Source organism: Lactuca saligna, chromosome 6 (assembly GCF_052625555.1).
Source record: "Lactuca saligna cultivar CGN05327 chromosome 6, ASM5262555v1, whole genome shotgun sequence".
Lineage (NCBI taxonomy): Eukaryota > Viridiplantae > Streptophyta > Magnoliopsida > Asterales > Asteraceae > Lactuca > Lactuca saligna.
In genome coordinates, this window is record NC_136422.1 from 60,511,778 (window position 1) to 60,523,538 (window position 11,761).

General features: G+C 32.8%; 1 protein-coding gene across 1 annotated transcript; it reads left to right on the forward strand.

Annotated features, from left to right (window-relative positions):
- Positions 1 to 10,793: 10,793 nt before the first annotated feature.
- On the forward strand, positions 10,794 to 11,483 carry LOC145000680 (uncharacterized). Its single transcript, XM_078959945.1, has one exon. The coding sequence runs from the start codon at positions 10,834 to 10,836 to the stop codon at positions 11,356 to 11,358; it is 525 nt and encodes a 174-aa protein (XP_078816071.1). The 5' UTR covers positions 10,794 to 10,833; the 3' UTR covers positions 11,359 to 11,483.
- Positions 11,484 to 11,761: the final 278 nt, after the last annotated feature.

An 11,761-nucleotide genomic window follows, 5' to 3' on the forward strand; every position in this document is an offset into this window, starting at 1 on the left:
TTGTAGGCAGTTGATTTCGGAGCTGTGATTCGGGAGTTGGATCTTATCAGTCAGTGCATCTTCTAAAGTGAGTTATCCTCACTATACTTAGGAGTATACGACACCAAGGTCGGCCCATTGTATTTGATATTCAAGTAGTTATTGATATGTTAAGTATGAATTAGATATACACACTAGTTTGATATGATAGTTTGGTAGATCTATTGGACTACCTGTGATACTATCTGATTATTTGTATGTGTATATGTCTATTACATGTCGACATGTTGTGTGGGTTGGGTTACGGTTGTACTGCTCCGTGCAGTAGCTAAAAAACCCGGTAGTATGCCATATATGAGTTGAGGGATAGGGAGGGCATACTAGAATCATAATGAGGACTCATAAGCATTCCATATACGAGCTGAGGGTTAGACATGGCATGCCAGACTCGTACTGAGGGCTAATCAATTGTATTCGAGTCGACATGTTATGTGGGTTGGGTTGAGGTTGTACTACTCTGTACAGTAGATAACAAAGCCTGGAGTATGCCAGATATGAGCCGAGGGTCAGGGAGGGCATGCCAAACTTATACTGAGGACTCATAAGCATTCCAGATATGAGTTGAAGGTCGGATAGGTCATGCCAGACTCGTACTGAGGGTTAATCATTAGTATTCTTGTCTGAGGGCTGAAAGAGCAAGCCAGACATAAGTTATGGCCTAGGAAGGCAAGTCAGACTTATGTTGTGGGTTCGAGAGAAAGCCAGATATGAGTTGTGGACCGGGAAGCCAAGCCAGACTCGTGCTGTGGGCTCAAAGGGTAATCCAGTCTGTAAAGTTGTGGACCCATTACATGTTGTTATCATATGTTTGTATTGCTTGTTGTGTGTATCGGTATATAGGGGGAACTCACTAAGCTTTGTGCTTACAGTTTTGGTTTATGGTTTCAGGCACTTCAATGGATTTGGCAAGGTGAAGGCGAGACTGTACACATCCTCGCATTTTGGTCTTATGATTTATGGGAAACTCTGATAATGTGAATGTTTTAAAACTATGTTGAAAGAGATTCCGAATTTTAAATAATGTTTTGGGAACAATGATTTTTGTAAACACTTCTATAGAAAAGGGGTTGTATTGAAAAGTTTAGATCGACATCATGTAACATCTTGATTCTTGTAATTTATAATTTTGACCCCTAATATTGTATTGTTTGAAAAATTGGTCCCAATGAGCCTTAAGTGAGAATTATGTCTTTGCCTAGTTCGTTGGGAGTACTATTTGTACGCTGGGCGTACATGGCCGAAGGCCAAACCGTAATTTTTAGGGTTTGGACCCTATTTAAGCATCATTTACTCCCCAAGACTCCTTCCCTCATCAGCTTCCAACAACATTTCGTATCTTGCAAATCATAATTCACCTTTGTGAGCATTTTGAGCCTTAGAGTGTGTTGTTGGTCTTCTTAAAGGAAGACGAAGGAACTAGATTCACCTTAGAAGTTCAAGACCTCTTTGTATTGAGGAGCATCTTGCCCTCAGCTTCATTTAGAGGTATAAAGCTATGAACTTGTTGGTTATTTCATTAGATCTTGCTAGTTGTGGAGTTTTGTGCTTTTTATCCCCATAATCTTGGTCCATTTGAGTATGAGATACTCTAGACCATATGAGTTGTCGTTTTAGCCGTTTTAAAGTGTCTGGTGTGATAAAAATGTGATCTTGTTCCTTCTAGTCCTTCCATGCAAAGGTTATGATGTCTTATTAGGTTAACAAGTTATGGTTTTAAGGTTTGGGCATTTAATAGCCATGCAAGTCAAAAAGTTGGAAACTTTATAGTTTTAAACGCTATTTGGGACTAGATCTGGGTTTTCAATGAAAGAACTTATTAGATTAAGTTCTTATTAAAAGGAAAGGTTGGCAGAAGAGCATCTTGGGCGTACTTTTGCGTACGTTGCACGTACTCCCTTAAGCTCCCATATTTGGTTTGTGTGTACGCCAAGCGTACATGTTGAGTACGTTGGGTGTACTCAGCCTGAACTCAGTTGACCTTTTGACCTTTGATCTTGACTAGGATATATATATATATATATATATATATATATATATATATATATATATATATATATATATATATATATAATAAGATTAAAATATAAAATAAAAAAGAATTAAAAAAAAATTTTATAGTCTTTCGAATTTTATCACTGCAAGGAAAAATGTCATTACCGGTGACAAAAATCGCAGGTAAAATTCCCAAAAGTCACAAGTAATACTAATAGCGGCGACGTGTTGCCGGTACTGAGTCATCACTACTGCTTCGTCACTATTGGTCACTATGTCGCCGCTAATGAGAAAAGTCGATGCTATTGACTATGTCGCCGCTAATGAGTTGTGTTGCCGCTAATAAGTATATCGCCGGTAATAACACTTGTCGTCGGTAATAACATTTTTCATTTTTTTTTAATAATGTCGCCGGTAAAAGTGTCGGCGGTAATAACAATATTCGATTAAATATCAAAAATAATAGTGTCGACGCCAATTACAAATTAAATATTAACAAACATTCAATTAAATATCAAACATAATAGTGTCAATTAAACATCCGATTACAATTAAATATCAAAAGTCATAATATCCGAGTAGCAAAACAACCAAAATTTTACAATCTACCAAGTAGCAAAGCATTACAACATGCAAATAAAACGCATCCTTACATACCACCATCTTCGTTCCCATCGTTTCCTTGATTATTGTGGGATTGAAAAAACGAATAAAGCTCATCCCTACATGTTGGGTCGCTGAGCATTGCATGAAGATTTTCAAACTATATAATTAATAACAATATATATATATATATATATATATATATATATATATATATATATATATATATATATATATAACTTATAAGTTAGATTGTTAAACATAAACAAAAACTATCTAAATACATTGCTATTTTTTGCACTTGGGACAAAAACCCAATTACGAAACTTTTTAGCAAATAATCACCACAAAACCAAAATTACCAATTCCACATGCATTTTACCATGCCAAAGTAGATTTTTATTTTTAAACTAAGATAGAAAACCAAAGTACATTGCTATTTCTTGCACTTGGGACAAAAACCAAATTACCAAACTTTTTAGCAAATAATCACCACAAAACCAAAATTACCAATTCAACATGCATTTTACGATGCTAAAGTAGATTGCTATTTTTAAACTAAGATACAAAACCAAAGTACATTGCTATTTCTTGCATTTGGGACAAAATCCAAATTACCAAACTTTTTAGCAAATAATCACCACAAAACCAAAATTACCAATTCAACATGCATTTTACGATGCTAAAGTAGATTGCTATTTTTAAACTAAGATAGAAAACCATGTGCTATGTGGATTACACATGTTTCCAAATGGATTGAAACCGTCAGCTGAAAGATCTAGGCATACGTTACGGGGTTCACTTGAGAAGTCAGGGTATTTTTTTATCAAAATCTTGACAATGTTCCCCATCAACAGGATGAAGCATCACACCATCTTCTGAACGTCTGGTACTATGCCAAATCATATTTTTGGCAGTGTGCCTCGAACAATATAAACGTCGTAGTCTAGGGGTCACAGGAAAGTACCATAACACCTTATGATGTACTTTCTTACCCTTGGTGTTTTTATCGATCCATCGACTCTCTTTACAAATGGGAAAAACTTGAAATGAATCATGTTCTTTCCAAAAAAGACAACAATCGTTTTTTCACACATGTATCGACTCATACCCCAGGCCAATAGACTTTAGTTTCTTTTTGGCTAGATAATGTGAAAGGGGAACCTTGTTGCCTTTGGGAAATGTTAATTCCAACAACTCAAGGAGTTGATCAAATGAACTATCAGTCCATTTGTTGTTTACCTTGATATGCATTAACTTTGCTAGAAACTCAAGGGAAGAAAAGATTCAACCAGGATACAATTGAGTTTCCATTTCTTCCAACAACTGTGCAAAATCATCATCCACACCGTTACCACTTGTATTCGAGGCTCCTTCATCAAGGTCGGTATCATTTTCTCTCGACTCCCACATCACATCGTCGATTAAATCGGCCATTTGGTTACTTGGCAAGACGACTGGAGGAATAAAAGATTCACCATGATAGATTCAAATTTTGTACGACTTACTGAAACCATTTATAAATATATGGCGTTCAACTGCAGTCGGGTACTTGAAGTAACGGTTATCACATTTTTCAGACGCACATCTGATTTTACCATTACTATCAAGGTATGACTTCGACTTCTCAATAAAAGCTTTGAGTCCTACTTGGAATTCTGGATGGTTTCGATATGGATTAGTAGTCCAGCTTTTATCAATAGACATGATGTTGGTGAAACATAATTTTGGGTTTAGAGTTTAGTATACAGAATTAGCATTGTTTTTTTTTTCCAATCCACATTTTTTTACAATTAAAAGAAAAAAAATTAAAAATTAAAAAAATTAAATTAAATTTATTTATTTATGCATTTTTTTAATTAATATTAATTACAATTACTTGTAATATATATAGGCAAAAGTTGTAAGTATTAAATATAAATATGAAACTATAGAAATATAACATTATAAGTTAATTTGAAGATTATAAGTTAACTATATAACCTATTATAAATATGTTATATAGTATAAATATGTTATAAATAAGTTAACTATATAACTTAATATAAATATATTATAAATATGTTATAACTATAAAACTATAGAAATATATATATTTTTTATTTATAACATTATATAAATATGTTATAAATATGTTGTTCTTTCTACTATTTGTAATTTACCGTCGACATTAAAAAATATATATATTTGTTATTTACCGTCGATATATATATATATATATATATATATATATATATATATATATATAACATATTATGTTGTTGTGTTGTTATTTCTAGTATTTGTAATTTACCGTCGAAATTATAAAATATATATTTTTGGTTTTAGAGTGTTGATTTATTTTTGTCAATTATAATAATCTTATTATGTAAAGCTTATACTAATATTATTTTGCAATTTTTTATTCTCATTTTTTTTCTAGTAATAAAATTATTAATAATATTAAATATGACTTAAAAATATTTAAAACAGGTTTGATAAGTAATTTTTATCATTTTCATAAAAATCATATTTGTTTTGGTGCGTATTGACAATTTGGTTTTTAAATAATCATTTTAATTTTATTATATTCACATCTATTCAAATATTAAAATGTAATTATTAACACTTTGCCACAATAATCAAAATGATATGATTTAAAAAATGGATAATCATTCAAAGTTCACACCCCCCGACCCCCCCCCCCCCAAAAAAAAATAAATAAATAAAAATAAAAATCCAATACACACATGAATATGTGTATAGTAAGTACCCTAACAATTTTTTTTTTGCAATTATAACAATATTTTTTTTTTCAATTCTAGCATCCTACTTACATACATATACCATATACTTTTACATAATACTTAAGAACATGAAATTCACATACTTTTACATATACCACATATACACAAAATACAAATACATTCACATACACACAAAATAGTATCCTACTTAAACCAAATACACATAATTTCACATATATAGATAATAACATCCTAATTATACAAAATACAAAAATTTTCACAATCATATACCACATTTATAACAAACATACATACATTCACATACACACAATAACATCCTACTTATCACAAATACATATAATTTCACATATATTTAGATAATAACATCATATATATATATATATATATATATATATATATATATATATATATATATATATATATATATATATATATATATATATATATATATATATATATATCACTACAAGAAATATCAGTATTAGCGGCGACGCCTTTAGCGGCGACACCGATTATTAGCGGCGACATGTGATTGACGCGTTACATGTCGCCGCTAATAATCGGTGTCGCCGCTAATGATGCTACAGTGTCGATCTGCGTCAAATCAACCCTGTCCGTTCGATCTTCTTTTAATCCAACGGTGGGAAATTGAGGAAAAATGGCGCTGTGTTTTCCCTCCAGGGGTGTCGCCGCTAATACCCTATTGTCGCCGCTAAAACCCTAGCGTTGCCGCTAATACGCGTCGCCGCTAATACTCATCGCAGATAACCCCCCAACTGCGTCACTTTCGTGTTCATTCTGCTTTCTTTCACTCCTCCAAAGTAACCGGCGACTGCACCTCCGACGACCTCGTTTGCGCCATAGGACTCGTCTCCGGCAACCATTACCGCCGGCCACTAGTGGAGCTCCATTATTACCGGCGACCACACTCATTTCCGGTGACCACACTCATTTCCGGCGACAAAAGTTCGATTTAAGGTCTGATTTCTTCCGTATTTTCTGTTCAAATTCTGTTTTGAAGTTTTCTTTACTAGTTTAAGTGTTTAATTTAATGTTTTTTGCCGCATCTATTGCCGGAATTGTTGCCGGAAAACTGGATTTCTTACCGGAAAATCGTTAAATTACACTACCACAGGTTCCTTTTCATGAATTTTGAGATTATATATTTGATTTATATGTTTTTTTATGTTATTTGTATTGTTATTATTTGGAATTTGCAATGAATTGTCGCGGAATTTTTTATGTGTTATTTGTATGTTTTTGTGTGTTTTTTGTAAAGTTATTATTTGGAATTAGGTTGCTATAATAGAAAAATACGTATGATGCTATAATGAATATGTGTAGGAAAATGTTTATATGTATTTGTATGTATAGTGTGTGTATCTATGTATGTAATGTATGAAAAACAAAGTGTGTATATTACAAAGAGTAATTTTCAAATCAAATTCAATATTTATGTGGTATTTTTATGTTTTTGTGTGTTTTTTGTATGATTATTATTTGGAATTAGGTTGCTATAATAGAAAAAGAAGTACGATGCTATAATGAATATGTGTAAGAAAATGTTTATATGTATTTGTATGTATAGTGTGTGTATCTATGTATGTAATGTGTGAAAAATAAAGTGTGTATATTACAAAAGAGTAATTTTCAAATCAAATTTTTATATTTATGTGGTATTTTAGTTTTAAAATTATTCATAATCATAAATTGCTTTGTAAAACTATTAAATTAAATTTTCTATTATTAGTTTAGATATTAAATATAGTTATAAGAAATATTGTTATTTATAATCATAAATTGTTTTGTAACGGAGGTGATGACCGATATTATGGGCCTTGGTCACGGTGGTGATGGAGCTGGGGATCCACCATCTCCGGGAGGCTTTGGTCGCGGGCAACATGAACAGGATGGTAAGTTTTTTTATGATATATTTAATAGCTATTTTAATTAATTTATTATAAGTTATCGTGACTAATATTTTTAATTGTATTTTTTCAGTCGAGCTTCCAAAGAAAAGAAGGGGCTTGTCAAAGAATATAGAGCTAGGAAAGTGGATAAGGGCAAACAAGGGAAAGACTGTGGATTTGAATTTTGACAGGGAGATTACATATTCCCCTGTCGGGAAGCCTGCTAATTGGTTCACACATGAAATTGGGAGGTATTTGTGGAACAACGTCCCTTTAAACGTATCTGGTTGGGACAATGTTTCCCCCGCGTTAAGGAATGCGACAGTTATGCATCTAAAAGTAACTTGAATAATATTTTATTAGAATAATATTTTAAGTTTCTTTGTGATTGTTATTTAATTAACTAACTTTTTTGTATTTGTAGAATAAGTTTGATTTGGATAAGGTTAACTTGGATCCGGAGTTTGATTTGGATAAGGTTAACTTGGATCCTGCAGTCGAGCAACAATACGTAAGTGGTTAATTTGTATTTTCATATACGTTTTTATATCGTCATGGGTATTTAGTAATATATTTTTATGATGTTTATCATTTTTTGAAAATACAGAATGCTTTACTTCAGGAGATCAATCAACAAACTCAAGCTTCTTCTTCAGCAAGCGGTCTAACGCCAAGTGATACAAGAAAATGTTTTGAAAAAATATTGGGTGTTCGACGCGGACATATTAGAGGCATCGGGCGTAAACCCCCTACCATTGTGTCCATGTATGATCAAGAACAACCAATGACACAAGAACCACCACAATCACAGGTAATTGTTTGTTTAAGTTGAAAAGTATAATGCTATAATGCTATAATGATATGTTGGTAGTTTTTGAAAAATATAATACTATTATGATATATTGGTAATATATTTTGATTTCTTTGTAGGTGGAAATGTTGCAAACGATACTGAAGGACCCGGCATGTTCTGCGGCATTAGAAGAGTGGTTTCGTTCATTGTCATCACCAAATAATGACGAAAATGATGAGAGTGACGGCGAGGAGTAGAAATTTTAGGATTTTATGAAATGTTTGTTTAGAAGAATACTTTAATTAGGTTGTATGGACTAATATTTTTTTATTGTGGATTAATATTTTATAATTGTTATATTGTTTTTGGTTGTGTATGGGTTAAATATAGCTGATTTTATAAAATTGTAGATTTATATTCCATAAAATTGTAACAAAAAAAAATGAAAAGAGTCTTTTGCAGCGACGCTTTTAGCAGCGACAGGTAAGTATTAGCAGCGACAGGTTTTTAGCAGCGACAGGTATGTATTAGCAGCGACGGATTTTTAGCAGCGACAGGTAAGTATTAGCGGCGACAAGAAGGGCATTAGCGACGACGTATTTGCGGCAACGAGTCGCCGCTAATACTTTTAGCGGCGACAAACCTACTTTTTTGCGGCGACGGCTGTCGCCGCTAATATCCGTATTTCTTGTAGTGTATATATATATATATATATATATATATATATATATATATATATATTTGTACCAAATACTCATATACCACATACATCAAATATAAAATATACACACAATTTTCACATACAAATATCAAATATACACACAATTTTCACATTTGACAATTTTCACATACAAATACCAAATTCACAAAAAAAAAAAATGAAATAATAGAACCTGTAGTGGCGGAAATCAACTGGTAATAACTGGAAAAACTGTTATTCACCCGATGAAACTACAAATCAAAAACCTGGGAGCCATTCAAAATGTCACAAATCACTTCAACAATATTTGTAAGGGTAACATACAAATTAAATTACCAAAACTTGGAAATTTAATCAACACTTTTTCGGTGTTAACAAACAAATTAACAAGGAAATTATTAAGGAAATTTTCAAATCAAATTACCTTAATTTCTTCAAGAACTCCACTTAGAAATTGGTCCCAAATCACACCTTAATCCCTAATACCCTTAATATGACACAATATATGGAGAAATCAAGATGGAAGAAGCAAATTGAAGATGAACTCGGTAGATGGTGTAAGGGGCGAAGAAGAAAAGGCAGCAAACAGAAAGCAAGTGAGAAGAATGAAGTTCTGCGTGCGTTTTTTTTATATGCGTCCGCCTTTAGCGGCGACAATTAGGTTATTACCGGCGACTCTTATCAATAGCAGTGACAATCTGGAGGGAAGAGTACCACATCATTTTTTAGTGCATTATTAGTGGCGACATTTTCAACCTTTAGCGGCGACACATATGTTGCCGGTATTAAGTTAGTCCGGATAAGGGTACCCTAACCATTGGATTTGATATTTGATCGAACGGTGTAGATGTAACGGAATGGGAAGACACGGATTCGGGTGATCACCCTTTAACGGCAACGTTATTAGGGGCTTTTAGCGGTGACACTTTCTAGAGTTGCCACTAAAAGTCTCTGTCGCCGGTAATAACGTCGCCGCTAAAGAGTGATTTTCTTGTAGTGTATAATGTCGTTCAAACTATAAAATTTTGTTCGAAATTTAAAATAATAATAATAATAATAATAATAATAATAATAATAATGTAAAAATGAATTTAAAAAAGAAAAACAGTAATAACAACAAAAGAAATAAGACAAAAAATCAAATCAAAAGGTGGAATTGGAAAAATGATAGGGTACTTATAGAAAACCCCTTTGGATATCAGGAGATTTACTTAGAATTTTGTTAAAATTATAATTAAGGGTCTTCAATCTTGATATATAGAGTCAGTTAATACATATATCCTCACCTGCTTCAAAGATTGACTGTATTTATATTTAAGATGCCCAAAATCTTTCATGTGACAAACATTGAAATCATGGGAATGATTCGATGTCCCTCTCTTCTAATTATTCTATGATTCTCTTCTAATTATTCTATGATAGCGTGACTTGCATCCATTTAGAAAATGGAAAAATGTAAACGTGGTCTGTAGCTTTAGTGGACATTTACTGGACATTTAAGGGTTTGATGTTTTCACCTCTTCTTCGTAATTGGTAACTTTTACAAAATTATTGCTATCTTTTCTTTATTTTTCATTGTAGCCGACCCCTGTATATATAAAACATAAATATATATTCAGTTTTAGAACAGTACGTATACAGAAACAAAAATGTATTTCCGAAGTTACCCTACATGCAAAGCACATACCTGTTAAAGATTTGAACATATATATCAGACTAAAAAAAGATTTGAACAACAGATATATAAGATAATATATATACCCTGTTAAAGTTTAATCCGTTGGAGCACATATATATTTTTTATTTGCAATTAGTATAATGCATCTGGTTTTGTTCAAAAAAAAAGAAGGACTTTCAACGTACGCTTTGATGTGCATGGGTTGGTGGCAGCAAAAACTATAACATGCTAATTTGACTCAATTACTAACTGGAATATATTTAAACAAAAAATATTACTCCACAGAGACCTATATAATGTTCCATTGTACCCTTACTCTATCACACTCTTCCTTCACCATAATTGACAAAGTTTTCATAACCGATTTCGGCATGGCATCAAAGAGTAATGTGTCCGTTGTTCTGGTCATAGCTTTCAACCTTTTATTCTGCGTCATGGTTAGTGGCTGTGAGACGTCCGACATACCAGAACCCAACCTCAATCCAAATAAAAAACCCAACCCAAACCCCAATCCCTACTCCAACCCCATCCCTAACACTAACCAAAACCCCAACCCCAACACTAACACGAACCACACCCCCAACCCCAATCCCAACTCTAACCCGAACACAGTACCAAACACAAACCCAAATACAGAAACCTGCCCTAGAGACGCCTTGAAACTGGGGGTTTGTGCTAATCTTCTTGGGGGATTGGTCAAAGTTGAGTTAGGTTCACCACCGGTGAAGCCATGTTGCTCTCTCATCCAAGGACTTGCCGACCTTGAGGCTGCTGTCTGTTTGTGCACTGCAATCAAAGCCAACGTCCTAGGGATCAATCTTAATGTACCATTATCTCTTAGCTTGCTCGTTAATGTCTGTGGTGGTGAAGTCCCAAATGGTTTTGTATGTTCCTAGTTTGATTTAATTTATACAATATGAATCAATGTGTTTGCTAAATTAAGTGTACCATGTGTGAAGTCAATACTTCGTGGGTAACAATTCAGTCCTTTCTTTTGCAATAAAATGTTTTTCTTATATCATGTATATTTATATGCTACTTTAATGCATGCTTAATATTTAATTTTGTAAGTGGAAGATAAATGATCCATCATACACTTATTTGTACTAATCTATCCAACCAAGTTTAAATGAAACTAAACTTAATGTAACGGCTAGAAATCTATGAAAAAGAAACCACTATTGTGGCATCTCTAAACAAATTGTCAATCACAAGCATCAATATGATGAAAATATTCATGAAAATCACTAAATCAAACGATGAATTTCGTTCAAATTTAAATGGATCATTATTATCCTC

Excerpts from the sequence above, each read along its gene's own strand:
- LOC145000680 (XM_078959945.1), top strand. The coding sequence starts at position 10,834 with ATGGCATCAAAGAGTAATGTGTCCGTTGTTCTGGTCATAGCTTTCAAC.